Source organism: Lytechinus pictus, chromosome 14, assembly GCF_037042905.1.
Source record: "Lytechinus pictus isolate F3 Inbred chromosome 14, Lp3.0, whole genome shotgun sequence".
NCBI classification, from domain to species: domain Eukaryota; kingdom Metazoa; phylum Echinodermata; class Echinoidea; order Temnopleuroida; family Toxopneustidae; genus Lytechinus; species Lytechinus pictus.
This window is the reverse complement of record NC_087258.1, coordinates 7,712,766-7,737,731: the sequence shown is the minus strand read 5'-3', so window position 1 is coordinate 7,737,731 and position 24,966 is coordinate 7,712,766. Positions and strand designations below refer to the sequence as shown.

Sequence of the window (24,966 nt, the reverse complement as noted above, 5' to 3'; positions counted from 1 at the left end):
GTGATTCAAACATAAAAAGTTTGTTGCTCGCATTCTTGGACACATAATATCCATCAATCATACAAACTACATCACAAATCAAGATTTTCATAAAGGTACCATCCATAGAAACTCTACTATGTTACTTTAACTCTTTGTCCGCTTTGTTCGACTAGAGTTACATAAAGGGGGCTGCCAACTTTGACTGAAGTCACATTTCATTCACAATACACACATAGTGTATTAAGTCTATTGTCAATACACACATATACAATAGTGATGTGTGCCTTGAATTGTACTGTATACACACAAAGCTTTTCTTTTCAATAAACCAATCAAAAGTTATTGTGAGCTGAATTAGCAAAACCCCTCTTAGGGTTGCACCTTGAAATTAATATGGCGCAGGAGTGATTCTGTCCGTGACGGGCAAAGAGCTAATGTAACAGGATTTTGTACTCACGTTGAATGATCGTTGGATCCTGAACACAACATGTGGCCTAATGGATGCCAAGCCAAACCCCATATGATAGATTCATGTGCCTCTTCAATTCCACCAATCTCCTTGTCATGCCTGAAATAAAAACAATAATTAAATCAAGTGGATGATTTCAAAGTCAGCATTTATATTTTGTTTCGATGTTGGGTCGATTTTGATATCAGCACAGCACTTAGAGGTGTTGTGGATCAGTGGATAAGTCTCCGGACTTTGAACCACAAGGTCCGGGGTTCAAATCCCACCGCAGTACTCGCATCCTTTGGCAAGGCGTTTATCTACATTTGCCACTCTCCAACTAGGTGTAGTAAATGGGTACCCGGTAGGATTCCTGGAATGCTCGATGCGCCCGATCAGGGTAGCTGTGCTAAAGCCGGGGTTATAGTATGCAGCGCTTAGAAAAAAAATGTATTAAGTTCTATATAAATGTTGCATATTATCATTATTACTTAAAACATTTCATTCAACATTGGCAATACCAAATTTTAACAAACCTCAAGCAGCCTTGGGTTTTATAAGGAACACGACAAAGGATTTAAAGGACAAAAATAATTGACAGCTGCATGCAGATTACATCCATGATCTTTGTAACGAAGATGGCGGTGAGTGCAACAAAATTTTAAACCCATTCTTGACTTACCCTACTTGCCAGAAGAGGATGCCGCCATCTGAGCCCCCAGATACAAACATGTCTTCATGTATGGGATGCCATGCTATGGCTGTAACACAGGGAAATGATACACAGAGATAAAATGCAAATGGATTTTGATCAATATATACAAGAATCGAATAATTGACAGCAGTAAAAGTTCGCCTGAAGGAGTATCTAAGAAAACTGAAATTGGTCTAAAAGTGTTACGACATAAATTGGAGATTGTGACGGTTTTTCGGTGAAATACATTCATATGACAATAATAAAATATGCTTCACAAGGTGCTCTCCTAATCTACATATAAAAGAAGCATTATCTCAGAGGATGCCAATGTGTGAACATTGGGAGGGAGAACTAACATGTCATATTAGTGCTTGCATACCTATAGCTTCTTCCTTACAGCATGCAGATGCCAAAGAGCTTGATTTCTAAACTTTTGCTTTTGTAAATTCTGTCCCTTAATTTCTGTTGAAGAGTCCCAACTATATGTACAGCAAAGAGCTTGACTTGTCTGTCCATGAAAATATTTTGAGGAGACCCAGTTATGAGCAATGATTGGGACAGAGGACTACATATCACAATGTGTATTCGTATCTACAGTATGGCTTTCGTATACCCCCTGAATGTGAACAAATATTTCAGCAAGCAAACATCAAAGACATTGCTCTTTTGTAAATTCTGTCCCATAATTTTTTTTAAGAGACCCGGCTATGTTGTTATCATAGAGCTTGACTCTCAAAATTGCACTTTTGTAAAGTCTGTCGCCCCCCAAAATTGTAACGACACCCAGCTACATGTATGAGGGATGTTTGAAATTTACAAAGGGACTTCGTACCTGCTGCTTCGTTCTTAAGGTCACTGAATGTGAACAACTTCTTCATCAAGCTGCTATCAAATAGTTTTTCTTTCTATATTTTGCTTTTGCAAATTCTGTACAAAATTTGCAGATATCCGTCACAAGGTGGTGTACCTACCTGTAGCTTCTTTCTTATGGCCCCTGAATGTGAACAGCTCCTTCATCATGCGGATATCAAATAGCTTGACCAGATGATCCCTAGATGCTGTGAGAAGCCAGTTACCGTTCACGTTCCACTTGGCCGACATGACGGTGGACTTGTGAGCATGGAGGGTGCACAGTGCCTCCCCCGTTCGAGGGTCCCAGAGTTTGACCGGTTGCTGTGAGTCCTTGCTGCCGGATACGACGATGCCTTTACTAGGATGCCAATCAACACAACGGACATCGGCACCATGACCTTAGGAGCGAAAAGAAACAGGAAATGAGTTGCGTCAGGGGTCACTCATTCACTTTGTTGTTGTGGTGACATCGAAAGGCGATTTCAGATATGAGGTAGAAAACACAGAATCAGCCCCCCTTTGACATTTTTTGCGATAAATCCGCTGCGCAAAATTTGTTAACCGTGTCGGTCACTGACTTTTTACTTTTAAGTTTTAAGACCAAAATTGTGACCCCCGGGGAAGCAACATTTTGTAAGTGCATGCAGACCAAAAACTGCTCAAAACCTTGAATTTGTGTACAAATCAAATGCAAATAGTGTTTTGAGCCAAAATTCATAAATGTATTTTTCCTTTTACTGATTAAATCAATTCATTTCATCTTGTTTATGGTCAAAATAAAGTCCCCGACAATTTCCATAAAAAACAATAAAATCAAAAGTGGATAATCAAAGAAATACATAAGAAATTTAGAAAACTATCAAATGCATAAGAAAATAAATGTGATGTTGAAATTGTTTTACACAACATTTGATCAGATTCCAATAGTCTGTGAATCAAAAATTAGCCTTTTAGGGGCATTATTTAGTTAATTAGAGCAAACTTTTCATTTTAAGCATAAATTAGCATAATTAATTAGCAATGACATTTTCTGCAAAATTTGATCTTACAGTTCTGTAGATTAAGCCATGGGTAACGCTCATGCCAATTTTCGTCGCGATCGCGCAATCGATGGCCGAGATAATAAGGGGGGCTGAATCAGTCCTGAAATAGCCGTACAGCTCTATTTATGCTTAAAGTCAATATGAATTTGCAAAAATAAAGCTGAGGCAGAAAAAAAGTGGATTATTCAGATTTTCATAAAGCTATCATGACAAGGGAGGGCAACCCCCTCCCTATGATTTTCAGGTAATGAAAGAAAATGAAGGGGAAAAAAAAGAGGAAAGAATGATCTGGTTTGATCATCTGTATATTATCCATTATTCAATTGAAAAGCAAAACTGCCTCACCCTCATCTCATCTTACCCCCCCCCCCCACCATCTAAATACCTTGGATCAGCCCGACCCTCCCATGAGACAACTATGGCTTAGGGTGACAATCCTAAAGCAAAAAGATATATATATACATATTTCTTATAGATTCATAAAGCTGTTTGTCACTTATGCATGATATTTAACTACAAACGATTGTTTCATAAAGCTGCTTGTAAGATATTTACAACTTTTTTTGCAAAATTAGACACCCCGTCGTGGTCTAGAGGTTCTGACTTTCGCCTTTGAAACAGAGGGTCGTGGGTTTGAATCGTAGCCATGGCGTGTTTTCCTTCAGCAAGAAATTTATCCACACTGTGCTGCACTCGACCCAGGTGAGGTGAATGGGTAACCGGCAGGAATAATTCCTTGCATGCACTGAGCGCCGGTGATGGTAGCTCGAGCTAAAGCCGGGGTAATAGAAGCAGTGCTTTGTATCCTCTGGCAAAAAGCGCTTTATAAATCCAGCTATTTTTATTTCATTTGGTGTGAATATCATATAACTACATTTAAATTTTGACAAATGCTAAACTTTGCATTCAGATGCTTGGAAAAAAATAATTTTAATTTACCAAGATCAAATTTCATGTTATTAAAGCTGATAGGAATGGAATTGATTGGCAACCAAGAACAGGTCACCAGTCGTGCGTAAAGATGTGCATAAAGTCGAGTGTAAGTTTGTGCATAACTACAAACAGCTTTATGAAACAGCCCCCTTGGTGACACATTCTTGGATGTCACATCAGATTTTCATTCTTATCAGATTAACGTTGAAATCTAAACATTGTAGATTGATACACTTATTTTCAAAGTTTCGTTTGTCAAAATTTTATTCGGGTAACTGGAATTAAAGTCTCCAGTTGTATAGAACAGCTATAATCTGGTGAGCGTTTCATGAAATGACTTGTCAGACGTTTTATTAAGTCCTGTTTTATTTGACAGTTGTCAGATATAACAACTTGGTCCGACATTAATGATGAGGAGATCCTCCCCAGATGTAGCATAAATACATGTCACTGGTTCTGTGTAAAGCTTTGCAGAACCTACAAAACAGCTTTACAAAAGACCAGCCAGGGAGAGCGATTTTAATTGACAGGGTGTCTGTTATTTTGGGGACTATCAGATTTTTTGTCTGCAAAGTCCTCTCATGAAAATGCTATCCATGCCTTAACAGGACGTGATCCCCTAACCTAAGGTTGCTGGAGGCAAGATCAGAGACTTCTCTGTACAAAAGTACATCATGATAGCATGTGTTATACACGGCATACAGAATAAAGAGTGAGCAACACAAGACAGTGAGCATGCTCTAAGTCGACGAACAAGCCTGAATTATCAACTGTTCATGACAACAATATAGATTTCCCCAAAACATTGTTTGCTAAAATTGTGGACAGGCAGTATACTGGCAATTGGAGCTTGCAAATGCTCTGTCTTACGATGCTCTCTTCCACTGACTTTGTATGGTTTGAACACAAAGCACACTATCATGATGTACTTACAGTACTTGGCAGTCCACTAGTGCAAATCAATAAGTCCTTACAGGTCGACGATGGCGAGTGTGGCATTAATCTTCTGATCTATCAGTAGGCAACGACTTGATTTTGGAATATCTCTGATCATAAAAACTAATTTATTGCCAAAACAGTCACTTACATGTACCTCCCAAAATAAATCCCTTGTAGAGAGCCATTAATGAGTTGAACTCTAATCTAATCTGATGAGCAATTGATGCTTGAAGGGTGGGGGAGGGGGTATAGCCAAAGACTTGCAATCAATTACAAGTCCCCAAATCTTTTATGGTAAATAGTAAATCTTTCAAAAGAACAACTGCAATAGCAAATTGCGATTACTTGTCTGTTTTTTTGTGACACAAAATGCCAGTTGATTTGCTAATGCATGTTTAAATTGATTTGATTGCAGGTTTGCAATTAGAATTTGAAATAACAATAACAATCTGCTTTTATATAGTGCTTAATACATTGGAACGTGTCTAGGCACTTTACAGATATATTATTACCCGGTCATCGGATTCAATCAGTCATTCCCGCACACAATGTGTGCAAATCCTCCACTCCCTGGGGAGTATTCCAGTCAGTCGCCGGTGAGGCGCACACAGTACTGGACAAGCTACGTCTTACACATCCTACCGGGTACCCACTTCGCACCTGGGTCGAGAGTGGCAAAGTGTGGATTAACGCCTTGCCAAAGGATGCTGGACCGCGGTGGGATTCGAACACACAACACCTCTGTTTACAAGGCGAGAGTCAGAACCACTACACCACGGCTGCTCCTCATTGCAATGAGTTGCAAACGTATTTTTAAATTGCTTCCACACATTTGCACCCCCTAATCATTGCTAGTCTAAGAATTTCTAAGATACATTTCCAACTTTGCCAGATTAGAAGACCAATGCCACACTCAGGAACTATTCTCTAATGATGCAAGAGTGGTAGATCTCAGCCAGGGTGACCAACCACGCAGAGTAAGCTTTCCTTTTAATAATTCCTTCTGTTTTCATCAACATCCATCAATCGAAAAAGAAAACATCACGGTACGTACCTCTGAGGATCTTCTCTTCGTGACAGCGGAGAAAGTCCCAGATACGAACGGTCCCATCGTCTGAGCATGTGCAGAACTTGGAATCTGACGGTGCAAAGCTGGTGGAATGGGAGTGAGTAGGTGAGGATAGATGGTCAATTGGTAATTGGATATCTCTTGGTAAATAAAAGTAAAGTAAGTGAGACACAGTGACCCTGCTGCAGATAAGAATATTTTCTAAGTAGAAAGTTGGCTAGTTTTGAAAACGTGACCCAATCAGGAGAATGATTCATCAATATTTGTCATCTGACAAGATTGTCAGATTTCACATTTATCCATGAATTTTATTGGCCAAAAGGCACAAGTGTCCGACAGTTGCTAAGGTCACTGACAGATAAAACAGACTGTTGGATAAATCACCCTAACAAGCACTTTGATGAAACGCTCCCATGGTACCTTGGTACCAACTTGTATTTTCATACTCAGCTGGTACTTTTTACTTCCCAACAATCAACATCGTCTTGTCTGCAGGTCTCACTGTGTCACACTACCTTCAAGAGATTAAAATAACTACAGTGGATATTGGGGGATCTTCCATTGCATGTCAACTACAAGATGTGATGACTCACCCCTATAAAGTATGCAGTTACCGGAGTTGAAATACCGGCGGTGCTTGAAAATGCATGTTTAAGGGCATTTTCAAATTGTCCTGCAAATTTTTTGTAGTCGATACATGATTAAAAAGTCCCTAACATGGCTTACTTAATACCAATAAAGGCGGAGAGAAATCTGCACAATGTTCTCATAATAAATCAAAAGGGTCAACTGACACATAATCAGAATTATCAACCCCTGCATCTGAAATTTCAGAAGCAAAAAGGCTTGAAGGTAGCAAAATATCTTCCAAGTCGAAAGCTCTTGTTTGGCCACACATGGATTGAATATATATCATCCTTCATTTTAACATTGTGCAGAATTCCATCAACTCTTTTCCTAAGCTTCTCTGGTTGCTCACGGCTCAGACACACTTATGTCCTCTCACATCTCCATACATATGTTGTGTAATCTAAATTGAAAAGATTTGGAGAAGGTTGCAATGAGAGCATGATGCATGTTATAGAAGATTTCAACATAACCACAACCAAACTGGTTTGGGGAGCAGGGATGTTCAGTAGCGAACCAAAGTCAAGTCTTCTAAAAGAATTTAGTTCGATTTGAAAAGATATAAACTTGATCTCCAGAATGCTATTTTTAATGGGAATTATGGGAGAGATATAAGTAGCTGGCCACAGCCAATTATCGTAAAAGTGCAATTGATTCAATATCAATCTCAACTTAATGAGACTAGACCACATCAATTAAAGGCACTATCCAGCGTGGCATTTTTAACCTATCAAGTTTTAATCCTGGGAGTCCCTGAATGAAACATAAGGGGATTTCAAGAATTTGTTCGTTGACAGGTTACATGTTCTGGACATGCATGTGCTCAATTGCAACTTCCTACAAAAACTCAAGTCAAATATTTGTTGGGATGCTTTCTTTTAGCTCTTTGCTGAACAAATGGGATTAGGATTCCAGTATACTGAAGGTAGTCTGGTGCTCCAACAAACCTGCAAAATTAACAAAATAATAAAGATGAAGTATTTCAACCAAAAGGTTATTTCCTTTTTTATGGGGGGTGGGGGACTTTCTTTTGAAAAGCAATCTCTTTTGTTGTGAAAGAAAGCTGATAAAAAAATGAAGCGATAAGTCTATGCACGATAGCGTTTGTACTAAAAAATGATACATTTTGATGAGGAAATATTCCTATATCGGGGAGGGAGGAATCTATCCATTTATTAAGCAAAGAGTTAGTTTCAAGCAGATGTCAAAATAATGGTCTACCTTAATCCGGACTTATCAAATGGGACAGTTCACACAAGTAACTTATGTGAAAATTTGAAGGGTAACAATGTAAAACTTTCTTCTTTTTGCTGCAGATACTGAACACTCCATGTCGACTGATTATTTTTTTTGTATTCATTATTTTTATTTTAGTGCAATTATTGTGGGATATCAGCCAGAAATGACTGGTAATTTTGGGGTTGGGATAATAGCCATAAATCGCAATTGTGACAAATTCCTTTATCATAACTGAGTAGAAAGAAGGATATTACTGTAGAGCAGTTGCATAATGTACATGTACTAATCATACTTCCTTAAAAGGCATACCTGGTAATTAGCTGCCCTGAACATTTTCCTTTACATATTCAATAGTTAAAAGATTCTTGTAATTCTTAAATGTCATATTTTAAAAAACACATTTAAAAAAAAAAAAGATGAGCATATTATTTTTCAACATGATTGGGAGAAAATATCTATTTTCTCATTTATCTCCATTTTAGTATATCACTAGTATACATGTATAACACAGTAAAGATTCTAACAGTAAAACGATTCTAATTTATATTTGCAATGAAAATTTTGATTCCGTTTTGCAATCTTTTACAGACCCAACCTCAATTAAAAAGAGATAATAATTATCACTAAACAGAAATGATTTACTTCCCATGCCAATCCACTGGATGTGTATGAATTAAGGATTGCTTCTCATATTTTGAATTCTAGTTTTTTTTTTTTAATATTACAAAGACTTAAGATCGCATTTATTTCAGACAATTAATCTACCTTATCATTTCTACAAACAGTTGCATATTAAAAAATGTGGTTGATCCCCGATGTAAGAAAGTGTAAATGAAATAAGTTCTTCTTATCCATACAACCCAAGTTTCATTTCTAGTCATCTATTTTTTCATTATGATTTTTTATTTCATTCAATTCAATTTTATTTCAATATGTTAATGCATTTTTTTTTTCCTTTTTATTCATTTTTGTATTATAGTTTTGCTGGGAAGGGGAGATTGCAATAACTGAACACAAAGGTATCGTTATATTCCTCATGGTATTCATATCCTTTCATTTTCTTTGACAAGACTTAATTTTTTTTTGGGGGGGGGGGAGGGGAAGGGGTATTATCCTAGCCTTTGCAAGTAGTTGTAATATACATGTTCTAAGTTTTTATTCCTGTCTCAAAATGAAATTGAAAAGGCAACAGCAACAAGCCCCATCAATGCTACATGTATTAATACCCAGAGCTTCTTGGTCCCCATATTTTGACTGATGAATGGTCTTTGGAATTTTAAAAATATAGAGGACATAAAGTTGGTTGGGCTGAAACCAGAATTTCAGCTGTCCTACAGTGGTTGCCAAGTTTTAATTGTATTATGTGTAGGGTGTAAATTAAGACTATTAACCAGATTTACAGCTATTGCTTTGTCCTATGTTTTGCACATGAAAGACTTGGAACTTAATTTCAACTTTGATACTTTATACAAGAAATAATATATACAACCGTTAAATTAAGAACTTTGGTATCTGACACCAGGGACAAAAATATAATTTGCATCAATGTACATCAGTGTTTGTGTGAGGATGTGTGTTGAGTACTTCTTTCCCTCTCATTTAAACACCCTCTCTATAATATTTTCTCACGCAAAGTTTATGTTTGCAATTGTCTCATATTCACAGTACCCAGACACGTAAACATCTTCACACGCTTATATCCATTTCATTCCATTTATTACCTTTTTTTTCTTCATCTTCAATTTTTCAAAATTTCATTTTTCGTTTTATTCAATTTATTTCCAAAACAAATCTTCAAAACCTTGCCAAATACATGTATATAATTTTGAATGGCATGCATTTATTTTATTCAATCAGTGATTTATTTTATTCAATTAGTGTCACGTTTCCTTTATTGTATTAATTTGTTACATCACTTCTCTCTCTTTGTCACTTTCACACTTCTCATTATTTTATTTTGTAAAATCACAACAGTGGTATCATATATTTGCATAACTAGATACAGTACAATCTATACTAAATTGTAAGTAATAAATTGTGATCACTTCTTTTTCCAAGCAACCAGTAACATCTATAGACATATACATACATGTACTGTGCAGAAATGATTGGAAAATAATACACAATGTGGAAATACAATATACAATCGAAATCCATCTCGTTTCAAGAATCATTAATATTCTTGATATAAAAATTGCAAGAAGATCATAGCAATAAAGATGACATAGAATATTTCTGTATAAACTACATATAACATTATACTTCTCTTCCTTCCTATCGTTACTGAATAATTTGCCCGGAGAGACTCCTGGCTTGGTTGTTAATTGGTTGTAGTACCTTGCGCATCGTACAGCCTGATCTTTGTGGGCTTGGTACATCTGTACGTTGTTCATATTGGACTGCCAATACTTGATGAATCCCTGGTCGTCTCCCGTCAGCAGCCACATGTCGTTGCGACTCCACGTCATCGTTCTGACAGCACACTCATGGGCCTGTGAACAACAAACAATGCTTGGGTTTCATTTGGATTCAGCATGTTCATTTTACTTCTAAATGTAAAGTACTGTATGTTGACTAGTAAAAGCTAATCATTCACTGATATATAATTAATTGCACAGCATTATGCAAGCAAAGAAAATGTTTCAATTTCATCTCATCATCTGACATTACACTCATGGGCCTGTAAAAATCAAACAAAGCAATCTTAGATTTCATCTGGATTCAGTTTGTTCATTTTACTTGTACATGTACATGATTGTGTTAACTAGCAAAAACAAATCAATTATATACACGGAAATGCAGAGCATTATGTTAACAAGTGGAACGCCTCTGGCAGTCTCGCCTGCATTACGCAATTTAACATAGCAGCAGAGCTAACTTTGAAAACTACTATAAAATAATCATTCACAAAAACACCATTCATATAATGATATAATACCACGTTCATTGACCATAGATGACATTTGAACGGTGACTTAAGACTTGTCAACTACACCCATGTCCACATTTCATTCATTCTCTATCCATAAACTTTCAAAGTTATGATGGCACTTCAACAATTACAATTTCAGGTCATGTGACCTGAAACTCGTACAGGATGTTCAGTGATACTTGATTACTCTTATGTCCAAGTTTTATGAACTAGATCCATAAACTTTTAGAGTTAGGATGGTAATTTAACATATACGCCCAACATGGCCAAAGTTCATTGACCTTAAATGACCATTGACCATGGTAATGTGACCTGAAACTCACACAGGATATTCAGTGGTACTTGATTAACCTAATGTCCAAGTTTCATGAACTAAATCCATAAATTTTCAAAGTTATGATGGTAATTCAACAAATACCCCCAACTTGGCCAAAGTTCATTGACCCTAAATGACCTTTGACCTTGGTCATGTGACCTGAAACTCAGGCAGGATGTTCACTAATACTTGATTAACCTTATGTCCAAGTTTCATGGACTAGATCCATAAATTTTCAAAGTTATGATAGTAATTCAACAAATGCCCCCAACTTGACCAAAGTTCATTGACCCTTAATGACCTTTGACCTTGGTCACGTGACCTCAAACTCGAGCAGGATGTTCACTAATACTTGATTAACCTTATGCCCAAGTTTCATGAACTAGGTCCATATACTTTTTAAGTTATGATGTCATTTCAAAAACTTAACCTTCGGTTAAGATTTTGAAAATAATTTTCCCAACATGGTCTAAGTTCATTGACCCTAAATGACCTTTGACCTTGGTCATGTGACCTGAAACTCAGGCAGGATGTTCAGTAATACTTGATTAACCTTATGTCCAAGTTTCATGAACTAGGTCCATATACTTTCTAAGTTATGATGTCATTTCAAAAACTTAACCTTAGGTTAAGATTTGATGTTGACGCCGCCGCCGCCGCCGTCGCCGCCGCCGTCGCCGTCGGAAAAGCGGCGCCTATAGTCTCGCTCTGCTATGCAGGCGAGACAAAAAGGAAAATGTTGTTGCGTCTCTGTGTCATCGTCTGGACAGCACACTCATGGGCCTGTGAACAGCAAACAAACCAACCTTGAATTTTATCTGGATTCAGTGTGTTTGGTGTTCAGTATAATTCAATGATATACAATGAATTGTAGAGCAGTAGGACATCAAAGAAAATATCTTTGGTATTCTTAAAAGTGATGAAGAATTAGTTGTGGATAGATTTTTTCATATTAGGGGTTACTCTTCCTTCTATAATGAATATTTACACAGTGCTTTTAATCAAGTTTCTGCTCAAGATTTGGAGGTTATCTGCATCATATCTCCACAGACTCCACCAACCCTTAAAAAAAATGTTGTTGTACTTCTTGACATTCTATCCAATATATCTTTTACAAGGTTCTGGTGCCTGTTAACACCATCAGGGGCCCGTTTCATAAAGAGTTACAACTGTTGTAACTCTGCCATTATGGCAACTACCAAGGCAACCCTGATTTTGGTTGGTTGCTGAGCCCTGTTGCCATGGTAGTTGCCATAATGGCAAAGTTACAACAGTTGTAACTCTTTATGAAATGGGCCCCTGATTTGGCTTTTCTTTCCAAAATTGATATGTTTCAGATTTCCTTATACAGCAGGACTGAGTTTGAGTTATACCATATGTTCTAACCTGGTAATATGCTTTCGTTGCTTTGCATTAAAAATACAAAAAAATATTGTCTTATAACTATATCAATGCCAGAACATTAAGAATATTTTGCATCAGAACGTTTACTTATTGTGATGGTCATGATCCGTAATAGAATTCTACAGAAATAATTTTGTCATCATTTGCAAAATACATTCTAGATGTTAACAAGTCCCCCAAATGTTGATTACCCATTCATGTCACCTGGATTCCCAGATTCAACTTTTGACATTAAGCATAATTATGCAGAGGTGCCAACCTCGGGAATTTAGAATTAGGGAAAGAAACAACTCACATCATACTACGTGCACAAAGTTAGCACACATCTCAAGCCAAAGTGCTCAGCCCTGGGCCCTGGATAAAAGAGTCAAGAGCACTCAAACCTTGTGGCCAGGGTACAGGGCCATCTAAGGCCCAGGAGGCTCTGGGTTGCTCAATGCTCTCTGGATCAATCTGAGCCTTATTTTGCCGTAGTTGACATGCTTAAAGAATTTTTTTCAATCTACTTTTTTTCCTTCCTATGGCAAACATTTGTATAATGTTGTTTAGAATCTACAAAGCTGGAGTAATTAAGTGATCAAGTAACATCTTCTGGCATTTCATTCTCACTAACTAGTGCATATACAATAAAACAAAGAAGCATTCTTTGTGTTATTTGCACCAATGGTGCATCTGGTGCCCGATGTCCTATAATGTCGTTCATGTACTAATGCATGACTTACTACATTATACATCTTCACACTTGACAGTTGGGACAAAATCAATACATCCTGGTTGCTGATGAATACCAAGGGAGTCATTTTGAGAAGAAAAAAAATCAATACCCCTTTTTTGGACATCAGTATACCAAGGAAGTCTGAGTTCATTCTTGCGTTACACCTTCTGTAAAAGGAGCACTAAACACAAGTGCACTATTCACAAAAGCACATACACAATAGAGGTCTATTCACTCTCCTTCTTCCTTGAATAATAATCAGGGTTTAGATGTAAAAGGAAGGCTTATTCAATCAAGATATGATGACATCCATAGCAACAATACAGGAACTCTCCCAATGGTGTTTGGGTTTTTTGCAAAAATAATATATGTAGGAAAGTGGATGGTCTCAAGTCTCATATAAAGAACAGATTTAGAAAGCACATGAAATACTAAACAGGTTGCAACACAACTTTTTCCTTCACAACGTTCAGGGCCCCACTTCATAAAATGTGATACAATTGCAATATTGTGATAACTGTTGGATAAGGTATTTGATTGGCTAGTGACCAATTTGTCAGACATTTTGAGATTTGTAATGACAAAAAAAATGACACTTGGCCCGGGGTTAAAGTGGGTGTGATGGGTTTGGTCCGAATCATTGTAATTCAATCTAACACACTTCATGCTGAATATTCTTACCTGAAGAATGGTTTCAAAATTAAAGGTGAGCCCGTTCCACAAAGTAAACTCTCCGCTGGATGCTCCCGTAACCAGTCTCCTTCCTTCTGGGGTCCACTATATCATGAAAACACACAATAGAAAGCATTAGACAACCTCTTTGTGTTTTAATCATGTGTACAAGACAGTTCCTGAGTATGGTATTATTAATATATCAGTGACTTGATTAAATATGGTATAACATTCATGAAAAAAATGAACCAATAATGCACTCTGTATGTTTAATATGAAGTCTATAGAATTCTAGTACAAATTACTTATATTGTACAACTCATCCCAAGGTCCTAATCAAAATGTAATCTCTGATAGGATGTGCGCAGTCATTATCCAACTTTTTTCTGGAAAAGCATCATTTTACTGGATTATGTTTGAACTCATTTTTAGGTTGTTATGACTACTAGCATTTATGTTAAAGGTATATTAGGGTCATTCCATCTGGACTCACCCAGTGGTTGCACCCGACCCTCTCAGTTTTTGTTGTAAATTGGTACACATGAAATTCCCCATGGCCGAAGCACAAAACAAAAAAAATGAGTCCAATCGGTCCGTCGGTTCTTGTGCTAAGGCCCGCCCTTTTATCCTTGTTTTGACAAAAATGGGTGCGACCTTCAACTTTCAATGGCCATTGCGTCGTAACGTGTTGACCAATTTTCCCGAAACTGGTACCATTCAAAAGGAAATTCAGAGAGGAATCCAAAACATGCATCAAATAATGTATTGGAGCGATTAATAAGGTCATGACCTTTGACCTTGAGTTTGACCCCTGGACAAATAATTTTTAAACTTGATTTTCGTGTATGTTAATCATTAGTATGATATTGACAAAATATGTTAAAACCAATGATGATATTTTATTTCTTCACCTTTTAAAACTCTTCCAAAGATACCAATTATCTGATCTGAAATTTCACTCTAGTCCCACATACTGATATTCATGTTAGTAAAGTGTTTACCAGTCCCATGATATATGATTTCTTCCGATCTTAAGTTACAGTATGCAAACAGATAAAAAGAAATTAAGCTTATCAGTTGATCAATGAAACATAAAACATTTATGCTTATGAATACATGTAGGTACCTGTTTAGGCATTTTGATATTGGACAATGTATAATTAACTCAAAAACTGCTGGGAACTGCAATATCCTGCTTTCTAGTCAGCTGTACTCCCCCAAAGTGAAAACACCCTTGAGATCCTTGAAGCATCAGCATTGGATAATGATGATGCTAGAGATGGATGATCAATTGGACAGATAATATTGTATCTAGCTACCCAGCAGGTATTCTTTTTCACTGCCTCCCCATTGAAAAAAAAGACAGTATCTACATTTTGCACAAGTTGAGATATTAAGCATTTTGTGTTTTTCCAAAGCTGCTCAAAACTATTTTATTTCTTATATTCTTTTATCATCAAATTGTTGAGTATATGCCTATTTAAGGCTCCCAAAACAAAATATTTTGTTTCCTTTTCTTTTTTTAGATATTGAAGAAATGTACCGTAGATAGGCCTACTCTGGGAAAGTCAAAGCGAATGCACCATGGAAAAACGCAGTACATGTATTTACAGATGGACCAAAATTCCATTCAGTTTTATTATCACTTGCTTCATTACCAAGAAATAATGTGTCATTGTGTATTTCAAGGGGAAAATAATACCTATACACAGAGGGCACCATGATAAAAATGAGTTTAATTAACATGTTCTTCATCTGTGGGTACAACTTTGTTCCATAGGAAACTGAGTATTTTCTTAAAATATACATTTACACCAATATCTCAAAACAAAGACAAAATTTGTATGGGGGGGTTTTGGCCTGAAATACGCATTCTACAATTTGATGATAAAGGAATACTTGAGAAATAAAATAGTATGGAGCGACTTATAAAAAAAGTTAATGCTTAATATTTTATCTTGTGCAAAATGTAGATACTGCGTTTTGCCGATTACTTAAAAGTTGCTTTTCAGAAAGCAATTAGGAAAACTGGATGTGTCATGTGAAAAAAAGTGGCTTACTGAGTACTTTTCTGAAGAAAAAAAAATTGAAAAAAAGTCAGACACTGCATTTTTCCATAGGGGTGCAGAGTAAAGATGGATAAATGTACCTGCTCGATAGTTAGAAAAAATATTATCTCTCCAATCGATCATCCACCTCTAACATCATCATCATCAAGAATGTATGATGCTTCAAAGATCTGAAGTATGTATCCACTTTGGGGGAGTACAGCTTACTAGAAAGCAGGATATTGCAGTTCCCAGAAGTTTTCTAATAATGAGTTATTATATATTGCCCAACATCAAAATGCCTAAACAGATAACTATTCATGAGCATAAATGTTTAATGTTTCATTTGTTAACTGATGAGCTTTCATATGTTTGCATACTGCAACTTAAGATTGGAAAAAATCATGTATCATGGGACTGGTAAACACTTTACTAACATGAATATCAGTATGTGGGACTAGAGTGAAATTTCAGATCAGATAATTGGTATCTTTGGAAGAGTTTTAAAAGGTGAAGAAATAAAATATCATCATTGGTTTTAACATATTTTGTCAATATCATACTAATAATTAACATACACTAAATCAAGTTAAAAAATCATTTGTCCGGGGTCATCCTCAAGGTCAAAGGTCATGACCTTATAAATCGCTCCAATACATTATTTGATGCATGTTTTGGATTCCTCTCTGAATTTCCTTTTGAATGGTACCAGTTTCATGAAAATTAGTCAACACGTTACGACCCAATGGCCATTGAAAGTTGAAGGTCACGCCCATTTTTGTCAAAACAAGGATAAAAGGGCGGGCCTTAGCACAAGAACCGACGGACCGATTGGACTAATTTTGTTTGTTTCGTGCTTGGGCCATGGGGAATTTTATGTGTACCAAATAACAACAAATTCTGAGAGGGTCGGGTGCAAAATAGCACATTCATTGGGTGAATTGGCATGGAATGACCCCATACTTTAATGTTTTTTTTTTTTTTAATAACAGCATCTTGTAGTATTATTGCGTTAACCAAATGATGCATGTCTGATTTATTAATTATACAATCTATCTGCTCTCACTGAAGCTGTGTTCAAGCCATTTCACAGAACCCTTAGGCGGAACCTCAACTCGAATTTGGATAAACCGTATAATGGACTCATTTTCATGCATTGCATTGTATAATACTACATGTTCCTCACATATCCAATTGGTAATGGTCATAACCAACTATATACTTTGTACACTACAGTTTCAAATAGTTGCATGAATGATATCCAATTGAGTAAGTCTCTTATTTACAAAGAAGTATTACACTTACCACAACGCAGAATATTGGGCATCGGACCTTATTGGTTGATGTCCTTACAAATCGAGTTGTTACTGCATTAATAGGGTTGTCCAACATCTGATGAGGTAAACTCAGCTTCATAGAAAAAAATAATCAATTTTCAAGCAGCTTATATAATCACATTAGTCATCGGACCTTATTCAATAGTTGAAGACTGCACAATCTATACATTTTTACAGCATTATGTTCATAAACTAGTAAACCTGAAAATCTAATTACAAATTGCTGAATCAGGTGGGTGTTCACAGCATTTCTCAAACCATCATGAATAACAAACGTATTACGAGACTGTCACACAAGTCACTCTGAAAAACTGAGGACTCAAACAAAGTTTACAAAGGAAATTCTGAAATGCATACACATATTGTGGACTAACAAGATGAAGGTATGACTAAAGGTCTTAGGATGTGAATATTGAAATATGGTCATTGAAAAATAAAATTGTTTTTGTTGTTAAGCATTCAACTACCAATTTTATTATTATAGGCCAAATTTAATTACAGTTTTTAAGAAATTCAGTGGAATCTTATGGGCAGTGGAAAAACAACACAAATTTTTTTTTAGTTTTAGTTTTCTAGACAGTGCTCTTCTGGGCATTTTGGGGTCGAATTCGGCCCATTGCCTTCTATAATTTTTTTTACCCTGCTTCTGGATCACTTAGAGAAAGAACATTTTCCATTCCCGCATTAAAGGGGAATCCAGCCTTGGCCATAAAATGTTGTGTCGGGAAGGAGAAAAATAAATTGAACAGAATGGTGAAAGTTTGAAAGAAATCGGACAAGCAACAAGAAAGTTATAGCTGCTTTAAAATTTAGATCACTAACACTATGTAGATTTCAAATTGGCAACTGGGTAAGTAAATTATGACAAGGGGCAAGGACAACTTTCCCATAGGCCATGTACTTTATTATCAGGGATTTGTGGTTTTCTCCTAAGTACCCATTCCCCTGGGGCAGTAATCTAAATATAACCCAGGTAGTATATTGTTTTATGTCCTCATGAAAGAAAAAAGTAATTTGAAATAAAACTTTTGGGGAAAATGACATTTAAGCCATAATATGTATTGGAGTACATGGAAGAGTAGTCCTTGCCGTACATCACTATGTCATCCCATATGCGGCCAATTTGAAGTCTCCATGGGTATAGTGATTACCAATATTTACAACTTTTAAAAATTCATAACTTTCTTGTTGTTTGTCCAATATTGTTCAAACTTTCACCTATCAACTTGTCTGATTTTTCTTTTCCTTATAAAAACAAGTTTTTATTTGGGTTGGATTCCCCTTTAAGTCCTAAATAACTCATTAGGCAGCTTCAGATTTGAGATGAAACTTCAATTGGAATTTGTTTACCTCATTAAGACAATAACCACTTTTCTAGTATGAAAAATGGGTCTACTTACATTTCCTATATATGAGTGATCTGGCTGTATCATCCTTGCGTCTTTGTAGTCTCGTTGCCAAATCCTTGCCTAAAAATATGAATTCATGTTGCATTTTGAGAAGAATACAGTTAGGTAAATGGGGTCATTCAGATAAAGTCAGGCAAAGATATTTGGTAAAACCAGCCCACCCCCAAGGAAGATATTCTAGCATTCTACATTACTTCTGATTCTACCCGAAGCTACCAAGTTTTTTTTATTTTTTATTTGAGAGAAATCAGGTGCCTTCAGTTCCTAGTTTCAACACCATGTATGCAACTTGGAAATATTGAAAAATAAGGTTGTTGGCGAACATGTTCTATGAAGGGCTTTTGAAGTCAAGGTAGGTGGCTAAAGTATAAGGAGAGGCCAAGGAAGATATGGAATAAACAAGAGGAAGAGAGTTGGAAGGTTGGGTTTCAGGATGGAAAATGCACAGAAATGTGCAGGTGGAAGGAGGGTCTAAGGGTGACTGCTATGAAGAAAGTGATGAATCTGGCCACCAGATTATTCAATTATTGCTACAGCATCAGCTTGCTTTCTTTCTTAGACTCACTGCATAACCCCAAAATAGATTGATCCACCAAGCTTTTGGCTCAGTCTACTGGTTCTGGATTCTAGACTATTAAAGAGAGTCAAAGAATGTCAAAGAATGGTACCTTGTACTATTTTAGTTAAGCAAATCTCAACTTTTCATTAAAAGTGATGTGAAATGGTAAACTCTGCAGACAAATCTAGAAGGATGGCATGATAGTACAATGAACCAGCTCCGCACCACCATAAAAAGAGTTGCGGAGGCACCTGTATAGCCCAACATGTTTGGTTCATGTGTTCGATATTACACTAGGGTGGCTCTCAGTCCCTGGGAACAATTTTTGACTGGGGGTGGTGATGTAAATTGGAAAAGCAAAAAATAAAAATAAATGTTTTCAATTTTTCCACATCTTCCAGAATACCACTAAGTGCTGCCTATGGAAAATAATACATGCAGCACCCCCGAGGAAATTTTTGGGGGTGCTTCAGCACTGCACCTTTAGCACCCTAGCTTCACAGGGCAATGGTCGCTCTGCCTAGATAGAGTGTCTCAAGACCACAGAAATTTGTTCTGCTAAAGGGAAATTCAATCTAGATACATGTAACATGTTTTGCACAACATAAGAAAATTACATCCTCTTGGGCAAATACTTGACTTAGAGAAAAAACATATAATGCAGATTCTAATGTAGCTCACTTTCCATCTACAGTATTCCTGGTCTGAAACACTATCTTTACTACTTACCTGGAGATATCTGATGACTGAAGTATTGTAATCAACCGTTCTCCGTTGGAGGGTATTTTTCATCCTCTTCTGGTCAAAAGTTGTTGCATTTGTTGGTCCATGCTCTTGATGTCTAAAAATAAATCAATCACAAATTCAAGTTAAGGTAGCTGAAGTTTGTAAACGAATATAAAATAATTATTCACAAAAAAACATCATTCATATCATAACATAAAAACTATTTTCATTGACCCTAAATGACATTTGACCTTGATCAAGTGACTTTGATAAGACTTGTGTAGGATGATGAGCAATAATACTTGATTACCCCTATTTCCACATTTCATTAACTATACCCATATTCCCTTAAAATTTCAAAGTTATGATGGAAATTCAACAATTATCCCCAACATGGCCATTTGTTCATTGACCTTGATCATGTGACCTGAAACTTGCACGGGATGTTCAGTGGTACTTGATTACTTTTATGCCCAAGTTTTATGAATTAACTCCATTAACTTTCAAAGTTAAGATGGAAATTAAAAAAAATAAAAAAACATGGCCAAAGTTCATTGACCCTAAATGACCTTTGACTTTGTTATGTGACCTGAAACTCGGGCAGGATGTTAAGTAATATTTTTATTACCCTTATGTCAGTTTCATGAACCAAGTCCATACACTTTCTAAGTTATGATGTCATTTCAAGAACTTGACCTTAGGTTTAGATTTCGATGTTGATTCCCCCAACATGGTCTAACTTCACTGACCCTTAATGACGTTTAACCCGGGTCATGTGACCTGAATCTCGGGCAGGATGTTAAGTAATATTTTATTACCCTTATGTCCAAGTTTAATGAACTAGGTCCATATACTTTCTAAGTTAAGATGTCATTTCAAAAACTTAACTGTTAAGAATTCAATGCTGACACCACCGCCGTTGGAAAAGCGGCGCCCGTAGTCTCGCTCTGCTATGCAGGCGAGACAAATACAAAAAGAAATTAACTATGATAAATTTAAACATTTTTTTATCTCTTTTTCTATTGTTTTGTTTTGTTTTGTTGCAGCAATATTTTTTTTTCATTTTGACTAACAAAAGCCTATTTACAAGATATGCCTTACCATCATGATATTGGAGGCAATATAGATCAATTTATCAACTATGCATATTTCATGATTTTTAGTTATTTGAAATTTTTGCCATTTTATTGATCCCTAATTCTTGCTTTTATAGGCTATTCACTAACAGGAACTGCGTATTCAAACGATTGACAGAAGCATGTTTTCAAAGCAGTCTCAAGATAAGGCCTATTCAATCATGCAGTAAAAAAAATACACGGGGGCGGCGGGAGAATTCACCCCGGAAATGCCTAAAGTCGCCCTCAAAATCACCCAAAATCATGCTTTCGGGGGCGACATAAATCTGAATGTCGCCCCCAAAATTATTGCTGAGTGATAACAACTCAACGACCCACTTGCGCCTTATGCTCGAGCTCCGCTTACCATTTAAAAATCATCCAAAATCCACACTCAAAATCATGAATAAGCCTTGAAAATAGCAAGGAGCGCAGTTTCAAATTCCGAAGTTGCGTCTTTTTTTCTGTACCACGTATTTCCACACACATGGTACCAGGTATGGAAAGAAATCAATGCGACGGTCGGGAAACAGTTGCATGTATAGGGGTCCATTATGACTACCACCATGTGCATTTTCTAATGCACATGTTTCCCCTACAGATATCACAATTCTGTGATAAAATAATTTGAATTACACAGGAAATAAATCCCAGAGTCTAGTAACCTATCATTGGTGAGTTGTCATTCGGCTTTGCTTTTCAAAACGGCCTATTAACATCCAAAATAACTTACCTTATTTATTAATTATAACTTAAAAATCATTTGTTTTATTTTTCTCGGGGATGTGGTAAATATCAGACAATAAATCATCAAACAAAGCTCCATCTATTTTACAAGGCCGGCAGCAGACGCACGCATTAGCGCTTGTATTAGCTAGCCAGTCTGAGCTCTGTCTCTCTGCCAGAGCTCTGGGGGACAATTCGCTCAGTAAAGGCCTCAATGATGGTGATTTTCTGTTTCAGACAGAGTTTACATTTCAGGTATATTATTCAAAACTGCCAATAAAGTTTGATGATTTCTTCATTGTCATGTATATTTAGGGACAGTGATTTTCCGTTTCAATAAATTGCCCTTTCAGTTTCAGAAAATCTCAAATTCCGTTTCAGCATGTCAGAAAACGGAAATTCTGTTTCCCCCATAGACTTTGTACACACGAAAAAGTGACAATTCCGTTTACACATTGAATAGCAAAATCACAACACTCGCACTGGTCAAAATTTGTATCTGCTACTGAACCAACAACACAATAGAATCCGTTCTAATCGGATCTATGCGGGTGCATAAAATATTTTTCCAACCCCATTTAGCATGCATACATCCTCACCTTTCACATTATTAGCATTATTTCACGGTGAAATGATATTTCATCGATAATTTTGGGGTTTTTGGGACATCGTTATCATCAGTCAACGGCTTTTGCCAATCCGCCATCTTGGATTTTTAGACCACGATATCGTGCTGTTACATCTTCAAACGTAGAGGGCAGCAACACACGACCGTGCAGTGAACGATATGTGTGTGCATGTGAAGCCCAACCCGGCGCCGGCAGGGTACGGGTACGGTGCGGGGTACAATCAAGTGTGCTGATGTCGAGTGCAGTCACGATGTGTGAATTGTCATGAAAGTAGCGAAGTGAGATCGTGTTTTCTGGGGTTTTGTGGCCATTTAATATTCTCATTTTGTTGTGATTTTGGAGTAATTTCTGTTGCTATTCTGTGTATTTTGAGGGAAAATACGTTTTCCGTGATTTTCCGTTTGAAATGACACTTTCCGTTTCAAAACACCCTTTCCGTGAATTCCGTCCGTTTTCCGCGATCGCGGAAAATCACTGTCCCTATATATTTAAGTTCTTAATGAATACATTCTCACCAAATTTAGACTCCCCCATAGAGAAATGCAATTTTCATGGAGATCTGCGTTTTCAAAGAACTTCACAAAAAGTTAGGGTATGTGGGCCTTTATTACATGGCCGGGTACAGGGTTTTGTACTGGAATAGACGGAGTAGAAATTAGATATTGAATTCATTTATATCCAAGTCCAACTCACAGTCACACCCACACACACACCAAAGATTCTAAGCATGAAAAAAATAACTTAAAAAATCATACAATATTAAACAAAAAGTAATAATTCATTAATAAGTGAACAGGTATTCCTCAAAATACAAAAAAGTAGCATTCAAAAAGAGCCCCCGAAATCCAAAATGTAGCCCCCGAAAGGTAGAAATGGAGCCCCCGAAATTTGACACAAAATTTAAAATGGAGCCCCCGAAAAAAAAATTAATTTTTTTCCCTGCAGTGATGCCAGAAATGTTTACAGTAACATGTTTTCTGTTTCAGTGTTCAGAGATATAAGTGTCAGCAGCACAACTGATGCAAAGAAATCTTTACAGCAAAATTTTTGGTATCCCTTTTAAACCTTATATCACTGAAATCATTGAGGATCAGAAAAATCTTTTAAAATCTCACAGGCAAAAGATGTATGGAGTTGCTTGTCTGCAAACTCAAAGGTGATATAAATCTTGAACAAAGAACTTAGACATTACCTGTGATGGCTATGCTGTCTGCGATGGTGATTATTATAATAGTTTGGCTTGATTTGGTAATATGGTAATCTCGGCTGATGAAAGAACTGCCCCTGGTGGCCTTGCTGGCTCTGATGGCCCTGATGCCTGGGCTGGCCCCCTGCTGCCTCCATTGTCACCGTGCAAAGGTCCAGATACAAAATGTCACTGAAAAGGTAGACCTCCGATATCAGTGCATCCTTCTACAGAGGAATGATTATCTGTAGAAAATAAAGAACAAAATAGAAACATTAAATGAAAAAAGTCCATGAGCGAAGCAAGCACATTACATTTTGATCATTGCCAATTTAAATCTAAATTCTAAAAATTTTGGGGTCCTCCAGCCAGCGGGATCTTCCACCATTTTCCTTTTCAACACAGCCAGCCGCACTGCTTCAGATTGGTTGTGCCTCTATACCTGTGGTTTGTGGAAATACACAGCAAAGGTATCATTTTAGCTGTAAGCCTGTAACTACATGTACCTTATTATCAAACTGTGAAGGGGCGACAGTGTCTAATAGGTCTAATAGTCTTTGTAGGTTTTGACAAGGAAATTAATGGTGAACATCAAAGTCAATCAAAAATATGGCAAATTATACATAATAAATGATTTTAAAGAAGAAATCGTACTTCAAAAATAAAAATATGTAGTGACTAGGGCTGTTACCGTTGAGAATATTCTCTGTTGATATCATGCTAAAAGTATCTTACCCATATTGATAACTATCGACAAAAGAACATGATCAATGTTTATACGCATTTTTTATGCATTATAGCGATGTCATATTCGCGTTGGTCAAAATTTGTATCTGCCACTGTACCAAGAACGCTTTAAAATCCGCGTTCATCAGATATAAATGACTCCATGACATCTTTTAACAAACATATTTAGCATAAATACATCCTCACCTTTCACTTTATTAGCATTATTTTAGGGTTGGATGAAGTTTTATTAATAATTTGGGGGCTTTTTGGACATCGTTCTGAGCAGTCAATGTCTTTCGCCTATCCGCCATTTTGATACCGTGCTGTACATCTTCGAACGTAGAGGGCAGCAACACACGGCTGTGTGCTCGCTGCCTTCTACGTTAGTTGGTACTTTGCTAAAATTGAGCTTGCGCTTGTGATGTTTTCGATTCGATCGAATGGAGTCGAGTGCAGTCACAATGTTTGGATTGTCACAATCTCACCCCACTTCGCTATAATAATAGCGAAGTGGGGGTGAGATCGTGTTTTGTGGCTAGTATTTGTAATCTTATTTTGTTGAGATTTCGGAGTACCATATTTTCCGGTAAATAAACCGCATTTTTCACCGCTGTATGATCTTGAAAAGTTGGGT

The 24,966-nt window shown here is 36.7% G+C and overlaps 1 protein-coding gene across 1 annotated transcript in view; it reads right to left on the bottom strand.

Annotated features, from left to right (window-relative positions):
* Positions 1-23,847, bottom strand: part of LOC129276695 (pre-mRNA 3' end processing protein WDR33-like) — a 34,793-nt gene extending 10,946 nt beyond the window's left edge. The window contains exons 1-10 of the mRNA XM_054913092.2: positions 23,610-23,847; positions 19,951-20,062; positions 18,654-18,722; positions 17,222-17,326; positions 13,878-13,973; positions 10,167-10,321; positions 5,949-6,046; positions 2,099-2,377; positions 1,113-1,191; positions 440-550 (exon numbers count right to left, since the gene is read on the bottom strand). Coding sequence (XP_054769067.2) covers positions 440-550; positions 1,113-1,191; positions 2,099-2,377; positions 5,949-6,046; positions 10,167-10,321; positions 13,878-13,973; positions 17,222-17,326; positions 18,654-18,722; positions 19,951-20,062; positions 23,610-23,761 — 1,256 coding nt within the window. The 5' untranslated portion in view covers positions 23,762-23,847. The remainder of the gene's footprint in view (positions 1-439; positions 551-1,112; positions 1,192-2,098; positions 2,378-5,948; positions 6,047-10,166; positions 10,322-13,877; positions 13,974-17,221; positions 17,327-18,653; positions 18,723-19,950; positions 20,063-23,609) is intronic.
* Positions 23,848-24,966: the final 1,119 nt, after the last annotated feature.